The following is a 27,652-nucleotide window of genomic DNA, read 5'->3' as shown; positions in this document are numbered from 1 at the left end:
CTCTTCCCTCAACAAGCTCCAACTTTTCTGGAGGATTCCAGGTAACGCTCGTCACGATAGCTCAAAAGTCAGGGCTATTTCTGGTCCCCAACAAGTGACGTAACAGGCTTGGTTGTGGCGTTCCCTCCCGTCCCCCCACATCACATAGTTTGCAGCCTTTCCTCGAGAGACATCACCTATCTTCTGACGATCCAGTCCCCAAACCGGGAAAAAACGCCGGGACAGCAGAGCGTGTTCAGCGGAAGGCACGTACTACATGCCCCAGAGGACGCAGCGGCGAGGCCAACGGAATGGACGTCGCTTACGCATTCGCGGGGAATTCTGGGCATTGTAGTTCCACGTTGAGAGACTCTGGGACAACACGTTTTAAACTGTTGAAGTTACAGGTGCTTTAGGTCATTGTTTCCCAATCATCTGAGGTTTTCTCCCAATCCATGGAAGACTGATTATTTTAATAATATATAATAAAAAATGGGACGCCTGGGTGGCTCAGTTACTTAAGCGTCTGCCTTTGGCTCAGTTCATAATCCCAGGGTCCTGGGATCAAGTCCCACTTCAGGCTCCTTGCTCAGCAGGGAGCTTGCTTCTCCCTCTGCCTGCTGTTCTCCCTGCTTGTGCTCTCTCTCTCTTTCTCTCTCTCTCTGACAAATAAATAAATAAAATCTTTAAAATATATGTATAATAAAAATGAATATTTAGAAAATAGAGATTTGAAAAGGTAAACAGGGAAAAAACAGGTGGATTTTGTTTCTTACAATATTCAACATATATGAAATAACTGTCAAATGTCTATAAGAGTAAACTCTTACTCTCAGTATCAGCCCTTGTGTCACAGTGAGGCCAGTCTTTGGAACCGTACTTTTTTTTTAACAGCTTTATTGAAAAATAATTTACACACCGAGCAATTTACCCATTTACAGTATACAATTCAATGTTTTTCCTAATTTAGCGTTGTGGAGCATCACCACAATTCATTTTAAAATATTTTCATTAAGTCCAAAAAGAAACCAGCTAACCAATAGCAGTCACTTCCCATCCCCCACCTCCAACACCATAGACAACCGCTAATGGAGAGCACATTTTGAGTTGCACTGATTTAGATTGTTTGGAAACAGATCAACTGATAACAAATTTGAAGATTGAGGTTGACCTTAATGCACAGAATAGATAGAGTTTCAGAACAAACATCAGAAAAAGCATAGGGATGAAACTGGGCATAACCTGTGTCAATACCCTTCAGTCAAAGACCTATAGTTAAAGTTGGGATTACTGACCAGTTGCAATGAAGCAGAACACACCCCAAGGAGTGTCAAATTAGAAGGTGTTAGAAAGAACTTATTATGGTATTCAGCCTTGTGTTAAGTGATTTGGGGGAGGCTAAGGGAGCTTTTCTCTGGACTGGATGCTGTGAGGAAGCAGGGATAATTCCATTATTGGGTAACTTAATAAACTTTATAGGGCAGGAGGAATGAAGTGAGGTTACAGCTGTATTTGATAAAGAGGGAGCAGTCACTCATAAAAGCCAGGATAGGTAGATGTTTGGTCATTTTTTGTGATTTGGACAATGTTCTTGTTTTGGTCTCAGTTCTGTATGATTATGGAATGGTCTTGTCTGTGTCTTGTTCCATCATAGTCAGATAGTGGCCTTGTCTCATGTTGGTGTTCTGTGCAATTGTTCAACAGAATACCAACGCTGAGCTATGAGTGCCAGACCAGCTCCTGGCAACAATAAGGCCTAAATAATAGTGTCAGGACTATCTAGAAGAAACTAACTATAGTTGCTTCACTGTTGGGACCTGTTCATCTCCTTCTCACCAGTTTGCAAAATTGTAAGGAGACTGGCCTAAGAAACGAATACCAGAAGCTTGCCTTCCTTTGGAATCTTGTTTATGTACGGAAAGGAAACCCTTTTGTTTAGTCACTGTTAGCAACTTTTTTCTTTACTTGCAGTCTAGGGCATTCATAAGATATATATTTATGTATAAATCACACCTGAGAACAAAATTAAGGTAATAATTTAAGTCCATAGCTATAAAATTGTATTCTAGCTGAAGCATCTTTTACAAGAGCTAACAAGTGGGTAACAAAGTATGGCTCTTAATTTCCTCCTAGCAAATGTCAATGCCCTTCAGCCAAAAATCACAAGAAGCCTGCAGTTGAGGTTTATTACTTGTTGCAGCTAAGGAAAATGCAAACTTCAGGGAATCATTTAGCTGCTCAGTAAAAGAGTACTAGAAAGAAACTGTTATAGGATTTGGGCTTTGATTGGGTAATTTTGGGGAAGGTCTAAGGAAGAAAATGTTTGCTCTATCTTGGGTGCTCTAAGGAAGCAGGGCAATTCTATGATTGGGCATCTAATACATCTAAGTATAAGAAAAGCAGACTAACGGGGGGATAAAGCTGAAATTGGTAAAGAAGTAGCATTCACTCATTTAATATCTTTGGTATTTTGTGTGGCACGGTGAGCTTGTCTGATGTCAATGTTCTGTGAGATTTTTTATGTCCAACAGGAGGACAATATGCTTTAAGCCCTGCCAGAATAGTTTGAAATAACATTGAGTCTTTTTTTTTTTTAAGATTTTATTTATTTATTTGACAGAGAGATAGAGAGAACAAGTAGGCAGAGAGGCAGGCAGAGGGAGAGGGAGAAGCAGGCTCCCCGCCGAGCAGGGAGCCTGACGCGGGGCTCGATCCCAGGACCCCGGGATCATGACCTGAGCTGAAGGCAGCCACTTAACCAACTGAGCCACCCAGGCACCCCGAAATAACATTGAGTCTTAACAATGAGCATTAGGCCAGTTTCTCCAACATCAGAGACTGTTTTCTTCCCCCTCACAAATTAATTTGAATGTTTTTCTCCTGGAGTAATTCTGCCAGTAAAAATGTGTTTGTTGTATATAACACCAACAGCACAGTCAAGAAGAGAAAAACTAAGTAAATTGGACTTCATCAAAATTTATTTTTTTTAAAGATTTTATTTATTTATTTGTCAGAGAGAGAGAGAGCACAAGCAGGGGGAGTGGGAGAGGGAGAAGCAGGCTCCCCTCTGAGCAAGGAGCCTGATGCGGGGCTCGATCCCAGGACCCTGGGATCATGACCTGAGCCAAAGGCAGACACTTCACTGAATGAGCCACCCAGGCATCCTTGACTTGATCAAAATTTAAAACTTTCATTCATCAAAGAACACTGTTAATAGAGTGAAAAGGCAACCCACAGAATGGGAGAAAATATTTGCAAATGATATATCTGATAGATTAATATCCAGAAAATGTGAAGAACTCATACAAATCAGTGAAAAAAAAATTTTTCAATGGGCAAAGGACTTGAACAGACATTTCTCCATGGTCACAGGCACATGAAAAAATGTTCAACATCACTTATCATTAGGGAAATGCAAACCAAAGTACAATGAGAGACCACTTCACACCCAATAGGATGGCTATTACTAAAAAAATCAGAAAATAACAAGTGTTGGCAAGGGTGTGGAGAAACTGGAACCCTTGTGTATTACTGGTGGGAATGTAAAAAGGTGCAGCTGCTGTGGGGAAAACAGTATGGTGGTTCCTTAAAAAATTAAACAGAATTATCATGTAATCTAGTGATTTTATTTCTGAATACTCAAAAGAATTAAAAGCAGGAACTTCAGCAAATATTTAAACAGCAATGTTTGTAGCAGCATTATGTACAATAGCCAAAATGTAGAAGCAACCCAAGTGTCCATTGACAGATAAATGGATAAAGAAAATGTCATATATACATATAGTGGGATTTTATTCAGCCTTAAAAAGAAAGGAAATTCTGACACATGCTACAACATGGATAAACCTTGAAGACACTTTGCTAAATGAAATAAGCCAGACACAGAAGAACAAATATTGTATGATTCCATTCATATGAGGTACCTAGAGTAGTCAAATCCATAGAAACAAAAAGTAGAATAGCAGTTACTAGGAGATGTGGGGAAAAGGTAATGGAGAGTTGTTCAGTGGGTATAAAGCTACAGTTTTGCAAGACAAAAAGTTCTAAAGATTGATTTCACAAAGTGACTATACTTAATGCTACTGAACAATACACTTAAAAAGGGCTAAGACTGGGGCACCTGGGTGGCTCAGTTAGTTAAGCCTCTGGTCATGATCTCAGAGTCCAGGTCATGATCCTGGAGTCCAGGTCCCCCGTCAGGCTCCCTGTTCGGTGGGGAGTCTGCTTCTCCCTCTCCTCCCCCCCACTGTGCTCACTCTCTCTCAAATAAATAAATAAAATCTTTTTTTAAAATATTTTATTTATTTATTTGACAGAGAGAGAGAGCAAGAGAGGGGACACAAGCAGGGGGAGTGGGAGAGGGAGAAGCAGGCTTCCCGCTGAGCAGAGAGCCCAATGCGGGGCTCCATCCCAGGACCCTGGGATCATGACCTGAGCTGAAGGCAGACGCTTAATGACTGAGCCACCCAGGTGCCCCTAAGTAAAATCTTTTTTAAAAACAGCTAAGATTGTGTATTTTACTACAATTTAAAAAAAAAAAAAAGGTATTCAATTAAAAAGAAAAGGGCAACCTCACTGGCAATAAGGAAATTACAAAATAAGATGATAAGATTCTTTCATCCATCAAATTGGCAAAAACTAAAAAAATTGGAAACCTTCATGAAGGAAAAGAGCCATTTTTATACAATCTTAAAGTGCTTCAACCTTTCAGGATACTAATCGGGCATTATATGTCACATTGAAAAGTGTACATATTCTGAGATGCATTAATCTCACTTCTGGCTATCTTTCCTGCAGATTTATAAGCATCAATACATAAGGATATATGTAAAAGATGTTTATTACAGTAATTTTTGTATTAACCAAAACTTGAAACAACTGAAATGTCCAAGAGAAGAATGGCTGGATATATTGTAGTATATCCATACTATGGAATGGTATATAGATACCAAAAAATGCTCATAATATATTTTTATGCAAAGAAAAGCATTTTAAGAGTAATATGTGTGAAGGGATCTCATTTTTGTTGAAGGAAGGGAGAGAAAATTTTAAATGTTAGTACAGGAATAGAATATTATTGGGTATCTCAAGGGAAAGGAATTAGAAAAAGTTAGAATATTATTGGGTATCTTAAGGGAAAGGAATTAGAAAAAGGGGCAATTATTTTTAAACCTCTATGGAATGTTCAGAATTTTACAATACCTTATATTATTGTAAAATATATGTGATAACAAGCATGTATTCTTGAAAAGTTTAACATTTTTGATGATATGATTGGTGATATAGAAGAAAATAAGAACAAACAATAATTTGTCATTTTCTGTGGGTAGAAATGAAATTTTTCATTCTTCTAAAAAAAGGTAAGTTGGGGTGGGCTCAGTCAGTGGAGACTGACTCTTTTTTTTTTTTTTTAAGATTTTATTTATTTATTCATGAGAGACAGAGAGAGAGAGGCAGAGGGAGAAGCAGGCTCCCAAGGAGCAGAGAGCCCGATGCAGGACTCGATCCCAGGACCCTGGGATCATGACCTGAGCTGAAGGCAGTCGCTTAACCAACTGAGCCACCCAGGCGCCCTCTTTTTTTTCTTTTAAGATTTTATTTATTTATTTGAGAGAGAGAGTGAGAAACCACACAAGCAGGGGAAGAGGCAGAGGGAGAGGAAAAGGGAGAAGGAGGCTCCCTGCTGAGCAGGGAGACTGATGCAGGACTTGATCCAAGGACCCCAGGATCATGACCTGAGCCAAAGACAGATGCCCAACCCGACTGATCCACCCAGGTACCCTGAGGCTGTGACTCTTGATCTCAGGGTTCAAGCCCCATGTTGGGTATAGACGTTACTTAAACATAAAATGTTTAAAAAAAAATAAAAGGCAGACGCTTAACGACTGAGCCACTCAGGCGCCCCAGTAAAAATACTTTTTAAAAAAATCTCTAAAAATAATATAATAATGGTAAGTTAATTGTAGTAGCCCAGCCCAGCAACTTCCCCTCTTTTGGTATCAGACTCCATTTTTCACACTACAAAGACTGAAATGACCTAGGCTAGGCCAAATCTAGTACTTCAGGCCCATAGCCTACTAGATGGGTAATGCTATCTGCTGTGATAAATAAAGCCAAACGTCAGTGGCTTACCTAACATAATTTGATTTTTTTAAAAATTCTATTAGCTAACATATAGTATATCATTAGTTTCAAATGTAGCATTCAGTAACTCATCAGTTGCATATAACACCCAGTGCTCATCAGGTTACATGCCCTCCTTAATGCCCATCACCCAATATCCCCATCCTCCCATCCACCTCCCCTCCAGCAACGCTCAGTTTGTTTCCTATAGTTAAGAGTCTCTCATGGTGGAGCACCTGGGTGGCTCAGTCGTTAAGTGTCTGCCTTGGGCTCAGGTCATGATCCCAGGGTCCTGGGATTGAGGCCCGCATCGGGCTCCCTGCTCAGCGGGAAGCCTGCTTCTCCCTCTCCCACTTCCCCTGCTTGTGTTCCCTCTCTCTGTCAAATAAATAAATAAAATCTTAAAAAAAAAAGTCTCTCATGGTTTTTCTCCCTCTCTGATGACTTCCCATTCAGTTTTCCCTCCCTTTCCCTATGGTCCTCTGTGCTGTTTCTTATATTCCACGTGAGTGAAACCATATAACTGTCTTTCTCTGATTGACTTATTTAGCTCAGCATAATACCCTCCAGGTCCATCCATGTCGACATTAAATGGTAAGTATTCATCCTTTCTGAGTAATATCCCATGTATATATACCACATCTTCTTTATCCATTCATCTGTTGATGGACATCTTGCCTCTTTCCACAATTTGGCTATTGTGGACATTGCTGCTATAAACATTGTGGTGCAGGTGCCCTTTAGCATCAACATAATTTGATTTCTTGATCATATCACATTCCAGTGTGGATATCCCTAGTCAGTGGAGGAATTTTCACTATATGGAGATTCAGGAAATTATACTTCTTTTATAATCTCCCAGGGCCTTGAAACTATCTGGATCCAACTAACAAAAATAGGAAGAAAGGACACAGAGAAGACATAGCACTTTGTAAACATCTTGGCCTGGATGTAATATACATAATTTTCACTTATTTTCCACTGATGAGAAGTATTCACCTATCCTCACTTAGATGCAAAGGGACAGCTAAAAAAAAAAAAAAATGTAGGCAGGTCAGACACTTCCCAGCAACACCCCTCACTATGTAAGTGGGAGTACAAATTTTGGGGCTGTCACTACAGTGCTAATCAAAGACTTCTCTGGAGTTTTATCATTGGAGCTGGCAGCGACTTAGATTATTATTATTATTTTTAAAGATTTTATTTATTTATTTGACAGAGAAAGACACAGCGAGAGAGGGAACACAAACGGGGAGTGGGAGAGGGAGAAGCAGACTCCCTGCCGAGCAGGGAGCCCGATGTGGGACTCGATCCAGGGACTCCAGGATCACGACCTGAGCCAAAGGCAGTCGCTTAACCAACTGAGCCACCCAGGCGCCCATCGCGACTTAGATTATTAAAATGTGAGGTAACCTCTTCAGTCTAGAGAATGTAGCCAAAAAACAGGTAAGCCAAATTAGACAAGAGGCAAGTTCCCTGATATTCAATCTATTCTTTCTTCTCTGTATTAGTTATCCATTGCTATTGTAGTAAATCTTCCCAAGACATAGTGACCTAAAACACACTTATCATCCCACAATTTCTGTGGGTCAGAAGTTCAGAAGTAGTTTAGCTGAGCGGTTCTGGCTCACAGTTTCTTATGTGACTGAAGTCAGATATCAACAAGGACTATAGTCATCTGAAGCCTTAACGAGGTTGGAGGATTGCTTCCAAACGGCTCACTCACATGGCTTTTGACAGGAGGACTCAGTTCCTTTCTGACTTTTGCCAAAAAGCCTTTCTTGTCACATGGGCTTCTCCATAGTTTGCTTAAGCATCTTCTTCTTTTTTTTTTTTTTTTAAGATTTTATTTATTTATTTGAGACAGAGAGAATGAGAGACAGAGAGCATGAGAGGGAGGAGGGTCAGAGGGAGAAGCAGACTCCCTGCTGAGCAGGGAGCCCGATGCGGGACTCGATCCAGGGACTCCAGGATCATGACCTGAGCCGAAGGCAGTCGCTTAACCAACTGAGCCACCCAGGCACCCGCTTAAGCATCTTCTTGACATGGCAGTTGATTTTCCCTTGAATGAGTGATCCAAGAGATACAGCGAGGAGGAAATCAAAATGCCTTTTATGACCTAGTCTCCAAAATCACACTGTCACTCTGCCTTTTACTATTCATTAAAAGAAAGTCACATTAGAGAATTTATAGACATTTTAAAGTCACCACACTGTGCAACAGTTTTGTTTCATGAAGCAATACATTCCTAATTTTACCTAAACTAGCTCAAGCTGGGTTTATTTGCAAATGAGAGCTCTCACCAATACTGGAATCACAAGGTATATACAATAAGAATATTGTACAACCACTTCAGAAAATTCTTTGGATCTACCAAAACTGATCCTACCCATATCCTAAAATATAGCAATTCCATTCCTAGGTATATTTCCAACATATAAGTGAAATATATGTTCTCTAATATACCAGATACAAGAATGTTCACAGAAGCTTTATTCAATAAGAGCTAAAACTCAAAAACAAATATCCATCTAAAGTACAACAGATAAATAATTGTGCAATACCCATTGTGATGGTTAATTTTGTGTCAACCTGACTGGGCCAAGGGCTACCTAGATTAAACATTTATTTATGGGTGTTTCTGTTAGGATGTTTCCGGGTGAGATTAGCATTTGAATTGGTGGGCCGCTGCTCTCGGGCAGTACAGGCAATGCCTTAAGGTGGGGTGGGGATATGGAGGGGGATTGTCCTTTCAGTTTTACTGCTATTAAAATTGGTCGAGACCCTTACATATATCACATGCCCAACTGTTGCTGATAATTTACCTACCCTAAATGAGTGAAAAATCTTTCTATACAATAACAAAATCTAAGTTCCTTTAGCTAGTTCCTTTAAAACTCATTTACCCCACGTCCCGTGTCCCCACAAGGATTGTCGTCAGCCCGCCTCCTTCCAAATACAGAGGCATTTATTTTTTAACCCAATCTAGGGATGCTTGCCTCTTAAAATAATTAAAACACAATATATGTCCTATTTTCCCTAGAGAGCCCTGGATTTGGAGTCAAAGATTTGCTTTTGTATTTAGGAACAGTGTATTTAGCGGGGGGAGGAGGCACTTAACCTTCCTGAGCCTCGATTTCCTTATCTGTAAAACAAGCATCAATAACCTATATCATGGTGTTGCTGTGAGAATTTTAAAGGAGAGAGAGCCTCAACGCCTAATGTAATTTCCTCTTTCCCTCAACTAGCACTTTGCTCGTTTCTGTTTTTTAAAACTTGTGTCACAGCGTTAACTGGAAGCTGAACTGGAAGCTCCTTAAAGGTAGGGCTTCCTTCCCAACTCTGGCAGAGGATGAATACATGTTTACTGGATGAAGCACTTCATTTCACTAAGAATATGGCATTTTGACGGTTACAAACGTTCCCAACCAACTCACACCAGAAGCATTTACTACCTATGCACTAGGTATGTAACAGGTACCAATATCCGAGAACTCCAGGGAGGGCTTAGGTGACGCAAGCAAGAGAACACCACCAGGAGCGGCGGTCAACCAGTGACGTACTTCCTGCGCGACGATTTCCCTCCACGCCGGGACTGGCTTGTGGGGGAGGGAGGCGGTTAGTGGGCTTTAGCGCCTTTTCTGGCGGCGGTAGATTTGAAGCGCTTTAAAGGACCGGACCCCGAGAAGTGAAGACTACAGGAGCAGGTAGGTGGCGCGAAGCCCCTGTTGTTTCGGTGGCGTCCTTTGCAGCAGTCCGGGGGTACGAGAGCGGGAAGAGCCCGAGGAGAGGGGCGGAGTCGACGCGTTAGGCCCGGCGGAGCCAACCGTCTTCGCCTCGAGGTATCTGGGCTGCCTGGTCCCTGAACAAGCCCCTCAAGGACCTTGGCTCTGGCTTTGCCGCTGTTGCAGCTGGAGAGGACCTCCAGGCGTGCCTCCCGGGCCTGGGAAACGGTCCTCCCCCTGCCAGCCCCCGCCCTCTCACTTGGGCGCACACCTCCCTCCCTGACGCATTTTGCCGCACAAGCTGTAATATGGCGGCAGCAGCGGCGGCCTGAACTCTAGGGAACAAGGGTGATTTTTGATGCTTCAAAATCGTAAGACTAATCGCTAATGCGGGGTAGGTGGGAGAATTGGTGGGAAAGGAGTAACCTGATGTCCTGTCAGGTTAGGGTTGGAGACTTGCGGGCGAGGAGCCTGGATCACAGGGGTTAAGATTAGACTGAAAACAGGCTTTCCTCCTACTCCGATCTTTTCCTCTCACAGACAGCGGCTATCGTACATAGTTAAGTGATACAGGCCTTTTGATTAAAACAAATCCAGGCTCTTCCCTTTTCCTCCCAGGGCTGTCTCGAAGTTCACCCACGTTTCCGAGGAGCTGTGAGCAGCGCAGGCCTTTTAGGAGAAGATAATTACTCTTTAGGAGGAAGGCGATGGCTTCAGAGCTCCATATGCCTTGGGGGAAGTGTGCGAATTTGGCTCATCTTTAGTCTTTTAAGGAGCTAAGTTGGGGTCTGCGGGATTGGAGAACTCCTAGTCATTTTGGAAATGTTATAAAAGCACCATTTTGTCCGTTGATTTAATTTATTCCTACAGCAGTACTTTGTTCAGGACCAAGCTTTTGCAGTAGTGATGACAAATACGTCCAAGAAACAAATGTTCTGGACTTTTGGGAGTCCGTTAACTTTTAGTAGCTAAAACCAAATGGAGGGGAAAACATGTGTGCGTGTGTCGGTATAAAAAAAAAAAAAGCCAGTAATTTGCCGGTTCGTAAAAATGATGGGTGAGGAGGTGTATGAACATTTTCGCAGTAGTGCCGTAAAATCCAGAAGAGGCACGGATATCTAGAATGGCTGCTTCTCATATTTTTTAAGTATCCGAAAATTTACCCGTTTTAGCATTTCCCCCTTTTTTTATTTTAACCGTTTTAGATAGGATTATTTCTATAATAAATTACTTCTCTCTTAATTAGAGTTCATTTTACATCGTTTAAGGTTTATTATTCAGGATTATAGGTGCCCTGAAATCACAATGGGTCTTGTAGTAGGATTCTGTGCCTTTTTTTTTTTTTTTTTTGAATTGTGTTTACTTTTAAGGTTTTTGTCTTTGCAGGCTGTTGTCAGGGTTGCCTTCCCCTGCTTTCAGCAGTGTACAAGTATGCAAGCTTCCTAGTTTAGAAAATTTGGATTTGTTTCTGGCTCAACCATCTTTCTGAACCTCAGTTTCTTCATCTATAAAATATTTTGCTTTCAGGCTATCATCAGCTGTGGGCTTCAGAAATAAATAATCAGGTTTGTTAAAAATTCTGTGTAAAATTGATTTTCAGTAAGAAGTCAGCGGTTCTCCTAAAGAACATACATTTATTGTGACTTATTAAAGGCCTTTCACTTTTGGTGCTTATTATTGTGGCCTTGCAGTTATCAGTGGCCTCTGAGTAAAGTTTTTGTCCTTTAGATATTTTGCATATTTTAAATTAGGTTTTCTGTTAGGCAACATCCATTGTGCATGCAAAGGGAAATTGGTAGCCATTCATAATAGTATGAACTAGTCATCAATAGTATGAACCATTAGCAATTAATTCTTCCAGTGTTGCTCTTTTAAGAAACAGATGTTGGGGCGCCTGGGTGGCTCAAATGGTTAAGCGTGTCTGCCTTCGGCTCAGGTCATGATCCCAGGGTTCTGGGATCGAGTCCCACATCGGGCTCCCGGCTCAGCGGGGAGCCTGCTTCTCCCTCTGACCCTCTCCCCTCTCATGCTGTTTCTCTCTCGCTCGCTCTCTAAAAAATAAATAAATAAAATCTTAAAAAAAAAAAAAAAAAGAAACATGTTGATGTTTTCCCATTTTTTTTTACTAATAGGGTATTTCAATAGAATTATAATGTATTACTTAGTTTTAGTATTCTAATATACTAAGATGTCTAGCTTGTCACATTAGGAGTCCACAGATAATTCAAGTGATTTGAAGAATTTGTTGCAGATTTTTGCTACATTGTGTTACTTCACTTTTTTTGGCCTTTAATATTAGCTAGCACCAAGCTTTAGTTTTTATTTAAGTGTCAGTGGTTTTACCCTGGTTTAATGCATATACTATCTCTATAAGAACTCTGTATTTCTATTTCTGTGGGCCAATCTTGCATCTTGAAATTTACTACAGGGAGTATTGTGTAAATACTCAGAGAAAACTTCCATAACTGGGGACTTTGTACTTTCAGTACCAGACAGGAAATCTTTTGCACTTTTTTTTTTTTTTTTAAGATTTTATTTACTTATTTGACAGAGAGCACAAGTAGGCAGAGGGAGAAGCAGACTCCCCACCGAGCAGGAAGTCCGATGTGGGGCTCAATTCCAGGACCCTGGGATCATGACCTGAGCCGAAGGCAGCTGCTTAACCAACTGAGCCACCCAGGCGCCCCCCTCCCTTTTTTTAAAAATATTTTATTTATTTATCTGACAGAGACATAGTGAGAGAGGAAACACAGCAGGGGGAGTGGGAGAGGGAGAAGCAGGCTTCCCGCCAAGCAGGGAGCCTGATGTGGGCCTTGATCTCAGGACCCTGGGACCATGACCTGAGCTGAAGGCAGACGCTTAACGACTGAGCCACCTAGGCGCCCCATCTTTTGCACTTTTAAGAGGTGTCTTAAAGCAATCACCAACCTCTTCTTGAAAGAGGTTGTACCAGAAATATAGGCATCAATTTTTAAAATATTTTTTTATTTTTATTTATTTATTTTTTTAAAGATTTTATTTATTTTTTAGAGAGCGAGCGAGAGAGAAACAGCATGAGAGAGGAGAGGGTCAGAGGGAGAAGCAGGCTCCTCACTGAGCCGGGAGCCCGATGTGGGACTCGATCCCAGGACCCTGGGATCATGACCTGAGCCGAAGGCAGACGCTTAACCATCTGAGCCACCCAGGCGCCCCCAATTTTTTTAATATTAAAATGGTTGTTTTAAAACATGAATGATTCCTTAAGTCATTGATTTTTTAAAATGAATGAAGCCTCTTTATATATTAAGCTACTCTTAATTATGTATAAACTTTAGCTTAAGGTTTATTCATAATTATGTCATTGCATTATGGTCATAGGGTAGAAGGTAAAATTAAAAAGCCATTATCTGGAAAATTTGTGAATAAGCTGTTTTCTATAGTGAAGCTGTTAAAGTACTTAACCAGAAAACTCTTGCTTTTTTCCACTTATGACCTTGCTCCAGTCACTTCAATTCTTTAGTCCTCTTGTCAAATCTATAAAATCAGAAGATTGGACCAGATTAGGGTTCCTCCAAACTTTAAAAGTCTGTACAGGAATTACCACATTGACTAACATGTAGCTATTGTATGGTGTAAGTGTATCTCTGGAGAGAGTGGTATACATTTATCATTGTAAAAACTTAAGTAATTGCAGGTACAATATTAAGAGTGTTTAGCAGGGCTTTCCCAGTTAGTAGTATAGGCTTTTTTATTTCGGTACTAATAAAGCATAGTTTTATGCTCTCATATTGTATGTTTAGAAAGTATGTAATATCATTTTTAACACCGAATTTGGCAACATTACAGCTTTTCTCTTTATGTTTTCTAAAAGATTTAAGAATTTAGGAAATGCCTATGCACTGTTGTTCATGTTTCTACCAGCACAGTGGTTTGTGACTATCAGAGACACTAAGCAAGGGGGCACCATATGGAAGAGTTGTCTTTTCTGATGCCTCAGAATGTTAACTTGTTTGTGCTTAATTAGCAATATGATATTCATAAATGCACTAAAATGTTTTTGAAACAGTATTTTCATTTCTCATTTGATCTCTGAACTGTATTGGGGGTAAGGTGAAGAGGCTGGTGTGAATGTCACATTGCCTTCTTTGAAAGTAATCTTCAAGATCTATGGTTTTAATTAGTTTAATATGCTTGCACTTAGAGGTGGAAATATATATATTTTCTAAAGATTTTATTTATTTATTTGACAGAGACAGAGATAGCGAGAGCAGGAACACAAGCAGCGGGAGTGGGAGAGGGAGAGCAGGCTTCCCGCCGAGGAGGGAGCCCGATTGGGACTCGATCCCAGGATCCTGGGATCATGACCTGAGCTGAAGGCAGACGCTTAAAGACTGAGCCACCCAGGCGCTCCCTTTTTTTAAAAAAATTTTTTTTTTTTAAGATTTTATTTATTTGCGAGAGAGAGAATGAGAGAGAGCATGAGAGGGAGGAGGGTCAGAGGGAGAAGCAGACTCCCTGCTGAGCAGGGAGCCGGATGTGGGACTCGATCCCGGGACTCCAGGATCATGACCTGAGCCGAAGGTAGTTGCTTAACCAACTGAGCCACCCAGGCGCCCGAGGTGGAAATATTATGTGAAAATTGTTACCTGTTTTATTAAACTTAAGCAGACAAGAACTTTCCATCTTTATTTTTTTTAAGATTTTTATTTATTTGAGAGAGAGAAAGAGAGCACAAGCAAGGGGAGAGGGAGAGGGAGAAGCAGACTCCCTGCTGAGCAGGGAGCTGGTTGTGGGGCTGATCCCAGGACTCTGGGATCGTGACCCGAGCCAAAGGCAGACGTTTAACCAACTGGGCCACCCAGGTGCCCCTCCATCTTTATTTCTTAGTCCTGAACTGAAGATGCTCCCTCTTATAATGGATTCTGTTTATTAAGAAAGAAAAGAAACATTTTATTAGTAAAATGCAACTCAGGCAGATCTAGGGAATAGGTTCTGTTTCAATTATGGAATAGACTCAGAAGGTGGTTACTGACTGGTAGGCTCTGGGAGAATTTACTGACTATGGGGCACCTGGGTGGCTCAGTCATTAAGCGTCTGCCTTGGGCTCAGGTCATGATCCCAGGGTCCTGGGATCGAGTCCCACATCGGGCTCTCTCCTCGGCGGGAAGCCTGCTCTCCTGTCCTATTCCCACTGCTTGTGTTCCTGCTCTCACTATCTGTCTCTGTCAGGTAAATAAATAAAATCTTTAAAAAAAAAAAAAGAATTTACTGACTACAGATAAAAATTAGCAATATTCCATGTGAGCAGCAGTACATATAGGAGGAGGGTACTGAAGTTTAGGCAGAGTCTAGTTCTGCTCATGCCTTGATTTACTAGTATTATTTTCATTTGATAATGTAGTCCTGGGCCAGGCCTTGTGCATGGTGTTGAAGATACAAGGGTACTGAATTTGAAGAGTTTACAGACAAGTTTATGACAGTGAAAATAAGATTAAACAAAGGAGGATCATTTAAGCTTTAGAGAGTCAAGGTGAAGTTCCCATAGAATGTACTCTGGCTATTTGAATCTTTAAGGACACAGAGGAATTAAAGACCTCTAATTCCTGCTAAGGGAATTAGCAAAGACTAATTGAGAGGGCAAAGACCTGCTAATCTTAATAGTTTAAAAGCTTTACTGTCTACTTTTTGAAGACTGAGTACTGTGTTGACCTCTTCATACTGTGTGAAACTTCTAAATAATTCTTCTAATGTCATAAATTACTGCATTATTTATTGCCTAATTGCAAATACTGTGTCCTTTATCATATATTTTAGTAATTAGTTGCCTATGTCCTTGTCCTGTCCCCTTTCCCATCCTTCATGTTACTTTAAGATGAATATCGAAATTATTTTATGTATGAAACTACAAGATTAAACTTTTTATGTATGAATTTGTTACCTCTTACGTTTTTATGAAATACATTTGTTACAGAAGTTTACACATCCTAGCATTTGCTATTTTAAAATATTGACATACAAAACTATGATATTGTGGATAAACATTGAAAACAACTGTATTTCTCTCTGCTTAGAAAAAAGAATATACATGAACATTTTTAAAAGTTATAGCTTAAGTGTCAGGATTTTATGCATTTTTATATGATCGAACTTTTTCAGTGAGTCTGTTAGCTTTATTATGTAAAAAGTATTTTCATTATGAAAAAAGTAGGTGAGGTTAAGTATCACTCAAATTTCTGAAGGAGTCAGGCAGGTGAAATGAGTTCATGAGGTCAAGTAGATAGTAAATAGTAATGAGTAACAGGCCATAGTTGGAGGCAGACCATGTTGATTGCTGTACAGGAGTGGAGCACATTATTTTTGTTTTTCAAGAAAATATCTGAATTTTATGGAAATAGCTGCAACTCACTTAGGTTAAATAAATTTGCAACAAAGCAGGCTACTATTCTGAAAGCTTTCATTATATACTATTAGGAAATTCGTGAATTAGTTTATTGAAAATTGCATAGACTTGATTTTTCCCTGAATTGTATCTTTGGTATTTCTCAGTATTATATTCTGTTTACTTTTTCTTGAAAACGTGATAAATTGATCAGATGCTTATCTCATGTTTGATTTTAGGTATTATTGAGTAATATCAGGAAATCATAATTATAGAGGAAATACTATGTACTATATTTCTGATTAGGTAGAATCTGATTTCAGTAATATTAGAGACATAGTGTTGAGCCATCTTTCTGTCATCATTGTTCTTCTTTAGCTATGACAAGAACATTTACATACTTGAGATTTCTGTAGTGCTTTTTTTTATTATTTTATTCTTATTTTATTCTTATGTTAATCTGTAGTGCTTTTAATAATTGCTGTCATCTTTCTTGAATTTAAGGCATTTTTTATTTACTTCAGAAAAACTAATTTTAATCTATTTCTGTGAAAAGTATCCTTATATGGTATAACCTGTGTATTATCATCACTTATAGGCATATCCATTATAATCTTAGATGATTATATATACATTTTTATTATGAATTTTTTCTTTATAATACCAATTATATTTATTAAAGAAAAGTAGAATGAAGTACAGTAAGGCAAAAACCGTCTTGGTCTTACAATCAACACAATAATGACTGTTTTCAATTTTTTTTCTTTTTATAAATCTTTAAATTTTGAAGTTTAGGAGTGGTTGATTATAATGCTTTTGCATATACTGTTTTGTATCTTATTTTTTTAACAAATCACACACATTTTCCAAATTACTAATGTTTATAGCAGTACTTTAACAACTATGATATTTTGTTCAACCAGAGACCATGATTTAACCATTTTTTATGTAATATTGACTAGATTGCTTCTGATTATATGTTCTTAAAAAGAGCACTGATAGCTAACTTTATACATGAAGGCTTTCTAAAAGGGTAGTTTCTTACAAGAGATACCTAGTATGTGAATTTTACTGGTTTAAGGTGAAAACTAGTTTAAGGTGTAAACATTTAAGAGATTCACATATTTGCAGAGGAGCTGCGTACTGTTTTAGTCTTTTAGAAGATCTTTACTATTTTGATAAGCAAAACATTAGTGTTTTTTAAATTTTTTTTAAAGATTTTATTTATTTGTCAGAGAGAGAGAGAGCGTGCGCACAAGCAGGGGGAGTGGCAGGCAGAGGGAGAAGCAGGCTCCCTGCTGATCAAGGAGCCCCATGCGGGACTTGATCCCAGGACCCTGATCATGACCCAAGCCAAAGGCAGACGCTTAACCAACTGAGCCGCCCAGGCTCCCCTTAGTGTTTCTTTAAAAATATTCATGATTGTAAACTTAGTATCTGTCTGTTGAAGAAAATTCAGAAAACAAGTACATAAAAATTATCCTTAAACTCATGGCCTAAACAGAGTCAATGTTAATATTTTGGTGTAAATCTTTGGGGTGGCTCATTTTACTTACTCATTTTTGGGGGGATATAATTGATATTCTATTTCAGGTACAACATGATGATTTGATATTTGCATATATTGCAAAAACGATCACATTAAATCTAGTTAATCATCACCTCACGTAGTTACAAATATTTTCTTGTGATGAGAGCTTTTAAGATCATCTCTCTTAGCAATATACAGTATAGTGCTATTAACTAGTCATCATGCTGTACATTACATCCCCAGCACCTAAAATGAATTTAGGTTTTTTGTTTAGTTTTTTGTTTTTTTTTTAAGATTGTACATATAAGTGAGATCATACAGTATTTGTCTTCCTCTAACTTACTTCACTTAATATAATGTCCTCAAGGTCCATACTTGTCATAGTAATAGGATTTCCTTTTTTTTTTTTTTAAGATTATTTATTTATTTATTTATTTGAGAGAGAGAGAATGAGAGACAGAGAGCATGAGAGGGAGGAGGGTCAGAGGGAGAAGCAGACTCCCTGCTGAGCAGGGAGCCCGATGCGGGACTCGATCCCGGGACTCCAGGATCATGACCTGAGCCGAAGGCAGTCGCTTAACCAACTGAGCCACCCAGGCGCCCTCCTTTTTTTTTTTTTTTAAGATTTTATTTATTTATTTTTGAGAGGAGGGTGGAGAGGGAGAGGGAAAGAATCTCAAGAGAGCAGAGCCCGTCCTGGGGCTCCGCCTCATTGACACTGAGACCATGACCTGAGCCGGAAACCAAGAGTCGGGCACCCAACTGACTGAGCCATCCAGGCACTGCAGGATTTCCTTCTTTTTTGTGGCTGAATGATATTCCTATGTGTGTGTGCGCACATACCACATTTTCCTTATTCATTCATCCATCAGTGGACACTCGGGTTGTTTCCATGTCTTGGCTATTATAATAATGCTGCATAATTTATAATCAATAATCAGTATTTTGGTGTAAATCCTATCTTTCACTTATATTGAAATGTAATTGACATATTGCACAGTGTAAGTTTAAAGTGTACATGATTACCACAATAAGTTTTGTTAACATCCATTGTCTGATGTAGGTGCAAGGAGGAAAATGTTTTTTCTTTCGATGAGAATTTTAAGGATTTATTCTCTTAGCAGTTTTTTTTTGTTTTTGTTTTTTTCACTTTTCCAATGAGTATTTATTATTAGTTAAGCCATGATTCAGAATCCCAGGGTGGGGATCACCATGCACCCAGGTCCCCCTTCACCTCCCTGGGAGAAGGAGGGAGGACAGAGGAGAGGTGGGTAGAGCCAGTTCAGATCTTCCCAGGAAATGTGCCTTCTCCCCGCTGGTCATCCCAGGCTGACACCCAGGATTTGGGGCAGAGGGACTTGTACACGCGACGGTACCATTTGCACACGGAGACATCACCCCCTTTAGCAGTCATTGCCTTCTCACAGTGGTGGAAGTCCAGGTAGTTCTGCCAGCAGTTCCTGGTCTGGTTCTGCTTGGGGAAGCGGCTGTCAAAAGGGGCAGTCTGGTAGTTCTTGATTTTGGTCTTGATGTCTTCTGCCATGGTGCTGATTGTAAACACACCACAGCAGCACCTCACAGCTCAATGTCTCTTAGCAGTTTTCTAATATACCATACAGCAGTTAACTATAGCCATCACGTTGTTTATTACATCTCCAGTACTTATAACTGGAAGTTTGTATCTTTTGATATCTTCATTCAATTCCTCTACCCTCTCTCCCCAGCTCTGGTAACTAAAAATCTGATTTCTTTTTCTGTGAGTTTGGGCAGGGTGTGTTTGTATACATATATTTTTTGTATTTACCTTTTTTTCTTGGATTCTACATATAAGTGAGATCATACAGTATTTGTCTTTCTCTGACTTCACTTAGCTTAATGCCCTCTAGGTCCATCCATGTTGCAAATTGCAAGATTTCCTTGTTTTTTTATGGTTGAATAGTATCCTATTATATATGTAAATATACCACATTTTCTTAATCCATTCATCTGTTGATGGACACTTAGATTGTCTCCCTGTCTTGGCTGTTGTAAATAATGCTGCACTGAACATGGTGGTACAGGTAAGTCTTCAGCATAGTGGTTTCATCTCTTTTTAACGTATATCTCTTATGTGTAAAGTTGGGAATTTTTGCTAACTTAATTTTTTCACTTAATATATTATGAATATCTGGGGCGCCTGGGTGGCTCAGTCATTAAGCGTCTGCCTTCGGCTCAGGTCATGATCCCAGGGTCCTGGGATTGAGCCCCGCATCGGGCTCCCTGTTCGGCGGGAAGCCTGCTTCTCCCGCTTCCACTCCTCCTGCTCGTGTTCCCTCTCTCGCTGTGTCTCTCTCTGTCAAATAAATAAATAAAATCTTTAAAAATATATATATATATATATTATGAATATCTCATCCATGAGTAGTTTTTGATAATTTTCCTTTTTAGTTTTTGTAACTTTTAATAATATGTTCACGTGGTATAAAACTGAAAAGGTATAGAAAGTTAGTTATATAGTAAAAACAAAAACAAAAACAAAACTTCTTATCCATCTTCCCCAGCCACACATTTCCTCTCCCACCAGCTGCCTCTGTATTAGACAAGCAAACATATACATATTTTTTTACTTCTTTGAAAAATATACAAAGAAAGCATGCCATAACCCATATCTGTACCTTGCTTTTTTTTTTTTTTTTTAAGATTTTATTTATTTATTTGAGACAGAGAGAATGAGAGAGAGAGAGCACATGAGAGGGGGGAGGGTCAGAGGGAGAAGCAGGCTCCCCGCCGAGCAGGGAGCCCGATGCGGGACTCGATCCAGGGACTCCAGGATCAAGACCTGAGCCGAAGGCAGTCGCTTAACCAACTGAGCCACCCAGGCGCCCCTGTACCTTGCTTTTTAATTTTTTTTTTAACTTAAAGTTTAAACTTAAAGCAGTACATAAACTGCTTTCTCATTCTTTTTATAGCCTTGTACATTGTATGGATGTAATACGATTTATGTAATCTCTCCTTCTTTATGGACATTTATATTTACAGCCTTTTAACCACAGAAACAATGGTGCCTTGAATAACCTTGTACATACCTTATTTTGCAAATGTGTGGGATATGTATAAAATCTTTCTAAATTGGGTTACTGAATGAAAGTATTTAATGCACTTGTAACATTGTGTGTTGTCAAATTGGCAAAGGATTGTATCAATTTACCCCTTTACTATTGGCAACAATGTCTGAGGTCAGTATTGTTTATTTTTGTTAGGTGAAAAATGTTATCTCTGATTTTAACATGTAAGAATATGATTTCCAATCACTAAATGAATATCATCCATTTCATGAGAGAATAATTTATTTAACCAGTTTATATTACTGCACAACTAGTTTATTTTTTATTTATAAAAAGCACTTCAGTGACTACGTGTGAATTTTTTTAAAGTAAAGGGTAGATTTGAGTTTTTTTTGTTTGTTTGTTTCTGTTTTTGTTTTGTTTTTTGTGAAAGAGAGAGAGAAAGAGCACAAACGGGGAGAAGTAGGCCTCCCGCTGAGCAGGGAGCCTGATGCGGGGCTCGATCCCAGGACCCTGGGATCATGACCTGAGCCGAAGGCAGACACTTAACTGAGCCACCCAGGCATCCCTGTAAGTTTATGTTTTTAGTAATCCAACATGGGGCTCAAACTCATATGACCCCGAGATCAAGAGTCATATGCTCTTCTGACTGAGCCAGCCATGTGCCCCCAATTTTTTTATACTTAAAATCTTTCTAACAATATAATGTTTTTCATTTAACATTTTTTCCATATTTTTAAAAATTGCATTTTCATAGTATAATAGATCATCATATGAATATTTCTTAATTTACTTAACTGTTATGTTGGACATGTAGGTTGTTTCTAATTATTATTAAACCAAAATCAAAGAATATTTCATTTAAAATGATTGCCTTCAGGGCGCCTGGGTGGCTCGGTTGGTTAAGCGACTGCCTTCGGCTCAGGTCATGATCCTGGAGTCCCGGGATCGAGTCCCGCATCAGGCTCCCTGCTCGGCAGGGAGTCTGCTTCTCCCTCTGACCCTCCTCCCTGTCATGTGCTCGCTCTCTCTCTCATTCTCGCTCTCTCAAATAAATAAAAAAATAAAATCTTTTAAAAAAATAAAAATAAAATGATTGCCTTCAGAGAGATTCCAAGATACTGAATTACTAAAGTGTTAAAGGTTAGAATGAATATGAATATATTCAAAGTTGTTGGTCTGTAATGCCAAGTTGCTTAGCAAAATTGTTAATACGGTTTGTATTTTTAATTTCACTTTTTATAAATTGTTCATGTTCCCTTGGGTGATTTTTGTGCTTTTAATTGTTTGGTGCATGTTCCCTATGGTATTGGTTCTGAAAGGTGGGGCAGAAGAACCTTGGGAGATTTTTTGATTGTCAGATGTGCTGATACTTAAATAGGGCCATGGGAGATTGATGTTCTGCAGTGAGTTAGGATTGTCCTAGTCAGTGAAGAATCATTCTGGCACCCCATTCTTAAGCACCGTTCTACGGTAAAAAAGTAACACATCATGTTTGTTGAAAATATTTTCCCGTTTTTACTTACTTTTTTTTTTTTTTAAAGATTTATTTGAGAGAAAGTGTGCGCTTGTGCCAGTGCACGGAGTGGGGGAGGGGGAGAAGGAGACCGAGAATCTCAAGCAGACTTCCTGCTGAGCACAGAGCCCCACGTGGAGCTTGATGTCACCACTCTGAGATCATGACCTGAGCCAAAACTAAGAGTCGGAGGCTTAACCAACTGAGACACCCAGGCACCCGTTTTCTACTTTCTAATTTCCTTCTGACAAATAGGAATAATAAAATTCTTCATGAAGTCAAATCTGTTTATTTCCTTTATTTATTTATTTATTTATGAACCTGAAAAATTATTTAATACCCAGTTTGGATAAATATTCACATGTAGTTTTCCTAGTTTCCATTGGGGGAGGGGCTTGATCCCAGCACCCCAGGATCATGACCCGAGCCAAAGGAGATGCTCAACCGGCTGAGCCACCCAGGCGCTCCTAAATTTTATTAATTTTAAATTGGGAAACTAATACATGAATATATTCTCAATGCAAAAATTCAAACCTTATAGTTAAAGCTAAAGACTCGCATTGACTTCATCGCTACTCCCAGTCCCTTCTGCGGAGTGCTGTCAGTTTTGCTATGTAACTCTTTATCTGTAGAAATAAGAGTATTAGTTTAGAGTATAAATACAATGCTTAGGTGCAAATTGATTTTTTTGTCTTTTCAACTAAGTAATAGGATTTTTGGTTAGAGTATATAGACTTTTTAAACTGCTATATAATATTAAATAGCATGTATATACCAGAATTTATTCAGCTGTTCTCTCATTGTGGGATATTTTGGATGTTTCCTTTTTGTTGTTAACAGTGTTGCAAAACTGTTCTCACACATGCCTCTCCTTTCATGTATAATCATGTATCTGTTAAGTAACGATTTCTTACCATAGCCAAGCCCTGTTTACAGCACTAGGAATTAAGAGGGGAGCAAAACTGAAGAGGTTTATCACCTCATGGAACTTATATTCTAGTAAGAAGAATAGATATAAAAACTTGAATTAATAATAAAATAAATTAGCAATAAATGCAGGGAAGAAAAATAGAGCAGGTAAGGGGATATAAAGTGTTGGAGGACAGGGGCTGCTCCTTTGAATATACTGGTCAGGGATGCTTTCTTTATGGAGGGGATACTTCAGCAATGACTTAAGTGAGGGAATGAACTAAGTGAAGATCTGGGGTAAGAGCATCCCACACGGAGGAAACAACAAATGTGGAAGACCTGATAAAGGACTAGGCCTTGGGATGTTTGTTGTTTTTTTTTTTAAAGATTTTATTTATTTATTTGACAGCACAAGCAGGGGGAGAGACAGAGGGAGAGGGAGAAGCAGGCTCCCCACTAAGCCAGGAGCCCGATGTGGGGCTCAATCCCAGCACCCTGAGATCATGACCTGAGTCGAAGGCATACTCTTAACCGACTGAGCCACCCAGGCGCCCCGGGATGTTTGAGGAACAGCTGGAACATGTGTATCTAAAGCAAAGTTGAGAAGAATATTAGATGAAGTTGTAGAGGTCAATAGGGCTAAAATATTTAGAGCTGTGCTGTCCAGTACAGTAGCTATGAGCCACATATAGTTATTGAGCACTTGAAACATGGCAATTTTGAATTAATAAACACTGGATTTCTAAGACTTAGTACCCAAAGAAGAATGGGAAATATCTCTTTATCACATTTTTATGTTGATATATGTTGAAGTAATATTTTGGACATACTGAGTTAAATAAAATATATTATTTAAATTAACCTTTTTACTTTTTTTTTTAAAGATTTTTATTTATTTATTTGAGAGAGAGAATGAGTGAGAGAGAGCGCACATGAGAGAGGGGAGGGTCAGAGGGAGAAGCAGACTCCCTGCTGAGCAGGGAGCCTGACGTGGGACTCGATCCCGGGACTCCAGGATCATGACCTGAGCCGAAGGCAGTGGCTTAACCAACTGAGCCACCCAGGCGTCCCACCTTTTTACTTTTTCAAATGTGGCTACTAAAAATTTAAAAACTATAAATGTGGCTCATATTTCTCTTGGACAGCGGTGGTTTAGATTCTTAAAATCCGTGGAAAGACATTCTGATTAAGTGTGATATATATATATATATATAAAGAAAACATTAGGCAGAGGAATGAAGTGGTAAATTGTGCTTTTAAAGGATCACTCCACTCAGGTTATTCTATGGAGAATAGATAATAGAGGACCAAGTAAAAACAGGGAAACCAATTAGGAGGCAATTGCAGTATTCTAGATAAGAAATGACAATAATGGTAAAGATGGTGAGAGCATTTTTTTTTTAAAGATTTTATTTATTTATTTGAGAGAGAGAGAATGAGAGACAGCATGAGAGGGAGGAGGGTCAGAGGGAAAAGCAGACTCCCCGCCGAGCAGGGAGCCCGATGCGGGACTCGATCCCAGGACTCCAGGATCATGACCTGAGCCGAAGGCAGTCGCTTAACCAACTGAGCCACCTAGGCGCCCGGTGAGAGCATTTTTTAAGCTAAAATTAAGTCAGTGCCAAACTGACTTATTAATGTTTGGATAATGGCTATGAAGGAGAATGCAACCAAAGATGATTCCAAGTTTTCAGCCTTGGCTGATTTGGACAGTGATAATATTTACTAAGTTTTGAGAGAAGTGGGCGTAGAGAAGTAAAGTTTTGTTTTTGATTTTTTATTTTTAATAAAGTAAACTTTATTGAAGTACAATGTAGTGTACCGGAACCTACGTAAAATCTAAGTGTAGCTCAGTTTTCCCAAAGTGAACTCACCCAGGTAAACAGCTCTCAGATTAAAAAAACAAAACAAAACAAACACTATTGTGGTAGCTCCCACTTGTGCTCATAACTCCATAAATTAGTAGTGGTATTCATTGCAATTTAAAGTACCAGAGCTATAGGCTTTTTACATTGTGCCCTAGAATTGAGAAACTCAGACAGTTATCAAAGATTGTGTCTAAAAGGTTATGGGTAATTAGGGATTTTTCTGATCTACCATAAATTATGCCTGGTTTTGTTTTAAGATTTATTTAAGAGTGAGAGATCACGAGGGGGAGGGTGGAGGGAGACACAGACTCCCTGCTGAGCAGGAAGCCGGATGCAGGACTTGATCCCAGGACCCTGGGATCATGACCTGAGCCAAAGGCAGACGCTTAACTGACTGAGCCACCCAGACACCCAAATTATGCCTGGTTTTCAAGAACACAGTACTGTATGTAGGAAATTAGCTGTAATTATAAACAATCTGGTATGTTTGGGACAGTATTTTTTTATACTATAGTACTCATTGTAAGAATAGTATAGTATAGTGCTCATGTAAGAATAGAAATCTTCACCTGGGGTATTGTGGTTAAATAAGTAGTTACATAGGTTTTTTAGGGGGAAAATAATTCGTTAAACTTTCTCTTCTCTTCCTCTACCCCCAAAAGTAGAAATTTTAAGAAGGCCTACAAAAATTATTTAAAAGATAAAGGAGGGGCACCTGGGTGGCTCAGTTAGTTAAGCGTCTGCCTTCAGCTCAGGTGATGATCTCAGGGTCCTGGGATCAAGTCCCTCATCGGGCTCCCTGCTCAGCAGGGAGTCTGCTTCTCCCTCTGCCTCTCCCCACACTCATGCTCTCTCTCTCTTTCTTGTAAAAAATAAATAAAAAAAATAAAAGATAAAGAATAATCAGGTACTAAGTTTTTAAGAAAGTCCTCAGATTTTTTATGGATTGAACATATTCTCAATTTCAAGTGTGCGGGAATTTAGATTCTGTACAAGTAAAAACAGTGCAACAAACTTGGCAAGATACTAAAATTGCTAAGTTTTTTTTTTGTTTTCAGTAAGGCTAGGCTACAGGAGGATTTAAAGTTTAGCTTTTTGCTTTTGTTTCATGTGAAACAAATTCTAGTTTCCACTATTTCTATTAGAAATAAAAAATGGAACAGTCATGAGAAAATGGTATTTCCCCCCCTTTCTCGTGCAATAATGCCAGAAGTTGAATATACCAACACTTGGGCTGAATTTGAATGCAGTATATCTTTTTGAATGCAATATATCTTTTATGTAATTTAATCCCTAATTCACATAATCAGCATTAAATGAATAAATACATATCTACATTTTTCAAATTGCTAGTGATCTGGGCAGAGTATTCTGATTTGTAGTTTATGGGTTGTATAAAATTGATAAGGGGTGGTGATATAAAACCTACACGTGTGATGAAATTGTTTAGAACTAAATAAATACACAAGCACTCAGATGAGTGCCTTTAAAACCGGGAAATGTGAATGGGATAAAGGATTGTATCAACATTGTTCTGCTTTTATGCTACAGTTGTGCTATTATATAACAGTTTTCTAAATTCCTCCAACGGTAAAGTACATACTATCGTATTATTTCTTACAATCTACAGTGACTCTACAGATATCTCTAAAAATTGGTAAAGAGAGGAATCTATTTAGGATGGAGAGTATAGATTTTTCACAACTTCGCTGGACTTAAAACACTGCTTGTAGAGCTATCAGCTTAGATATGATAATTTTGAATGAACAGAAAATAGCCTCATATGTAGTGTTGTGATTTTACTCAGAATGGGAAGCTACCATATATTATTATCGTTAAAATATCCCACTTTCTTCCTTGATGATTTATTTTTGGTATTTTCTAGGAATTTTTAATGTTTTTCTTTTTAAAACACCATTTTAACCAAAACTCTCCTTTTTGTTTTCAAGGAGTGAAAGGATTGGATTAGTCTGCCCTTGATTTTTCTCTATTTAAAGGTAATCTGCTTGAGTTCACTAATCATACAGACTTAATACAATTTTCTGTTTGGGTAGCAATCTATATTCAGTGGTTAAAATAGAATATTTTTTTTTAAAGATTTTATTTATTTGAGAGAGAGAATGAGAGAGAGAGAGCATGAGAGGGGAGAGGGTCAGAGGGAGAAGCAGGCTCCCCACTGAGCAGGGAACCCGATGTGGGACTCGATCCCAGGACTCCGGGATCGTGACCTGAGCCGAAGGCAGTTGCTCAACCAACTGAGCCACCCAGGAGCCCTAAAATAGAATTTTTATTATATTATGGCTGAGGTTTTTCTTTTGTGTCTTTTCTGTTTCACAAAATGCAATTTAATCTCTAAAAAAAAAAATCCATGTTATTTATGTCATGGAAGTAAATATCAAAGTAAGTTCAAACTACATTTCTAGTTTGTGTTCCAGGAATTTTTTCTCCTACAGATTTATAAGAAATTTTTGCTGTTTTGGTCTGTTTGCCTAAAACTGTATTTTGTTCATAGATTGAAGTATTGGAGCCATGGGAATAAAGGTTCAGCGTCCTCGATGTTTTTTTGACATTGCCATTAATAATCAACCTGGTAAGAAAA

General features: G+C 38.9%; 3 protein-coding genes across 7 annotated transcripts in view; 1 reads left to right on the top strand and 2 right to left on the bottom strand.

Annotated features, from left to right (window-relative positions):
• Nucleotides 1-329, bottom strand: part of FASTKD1 (FAST kinase domains 1) — a 46,255-nt gene extending 45,926 nt beyond the window's left edge. The window contains exons 1-2 of the mRNA XM_035008360.1: nucleotides 306-329; nucleotides 177-252 (exon numbers count right to left, since the gene is read on the bottom strand). Of these exons, the coding sequence (XP_034864251.1) occupies nucleotides 177-252; nucleotides 306-329 (100 nt within the window). The remainder of the gene's footprint in view (nucleotides 1-176; nucleotides 253-305) is intronic.
• A 9,301-nt stretch (nucleotides 330-9,630) lies between these two features.
• The window catches only part of PPIG (peptidylprolyl isomerase G), a 54,658-nt gene continuing 36,636 nt past the window's right edge, over nucleotides 9,631-27,652 (top strand). The window contains exons 1-3 of one of the 5 annotated variants that reach the window (XM_035007816.1): nucleotides 9,631-9,809; nucleotides 27,003-27,050; nucleotides 27,566-27,643. In XM_035007816.1, coding sequence (XP_034863707.1) covers nucleotides 27,583-27,643 — 61 coding nt within the window. In that variant the 5' untranslated portion in view covers nucleotides 9,631-9,809; nucleotides 27,003-27,050; nucleotides 27,566-27,582. Of the gene's footprint in view, nucleotides 9,810-9,856; nucleotides 10,222-10,245; nucleotides 11,393-27,002; nucleotides 27,051-27,565; nucleotides 27,644-27,652 lie in introns of those variants that run through there. The other 4 variants (XM_035007819.1, XM_035007820.1, XM_035007818.1 and 1 more) reach the window with 4 other exon arrangements.
• On the bottom strand, nucleotides 18,863-19,274 carry LOC118012351 (cytochrome c oxidase subunit 6B1-like). Its single transcript, XM_035007822.1, has one exon. The coding sequence runs from the start codon at nucleotides 19,257-19,259 to the stop codon at nucleotides 18,999-19,001; it is 261 nt and encodes an 86-aa protein (XP_034863713.1). The 5' UTR covers nucleotides 19,260-19,274; the 3' UTR covers nucleotides 18,863-18,998.

Source organism: Mirounga leonina, unplaced genomic scaffold (assembly GCF_011800145.1).
Source record: "Mirounga leonina isolate KUSES-001 unplaced genomic scaffold, KU_Mleo_1.0 Mir_151, whole genome shotgun sequence".
Lineage (NCBI taxonomy): Eukaryota > Metazoa > Chordata > Mammalia > Carnivora > Phocidae > Mirounga > Mirounga leonina.
The sequence above is the reverse complement of the archived record's forward strand: the minus strand, read 5'-3'. Positions and strand labels throughout refer to the sequence as shown.

What these genes read in the sequence shown, in the direction of transcription:
- LOC118012351 (XM_035007822.1), bottom strand. Translation starts at nt 19,259, where the DNA reads ATGGCAGAAGACATCAAGACCAAAATCAAGAACTACCAGACTGCCCCT.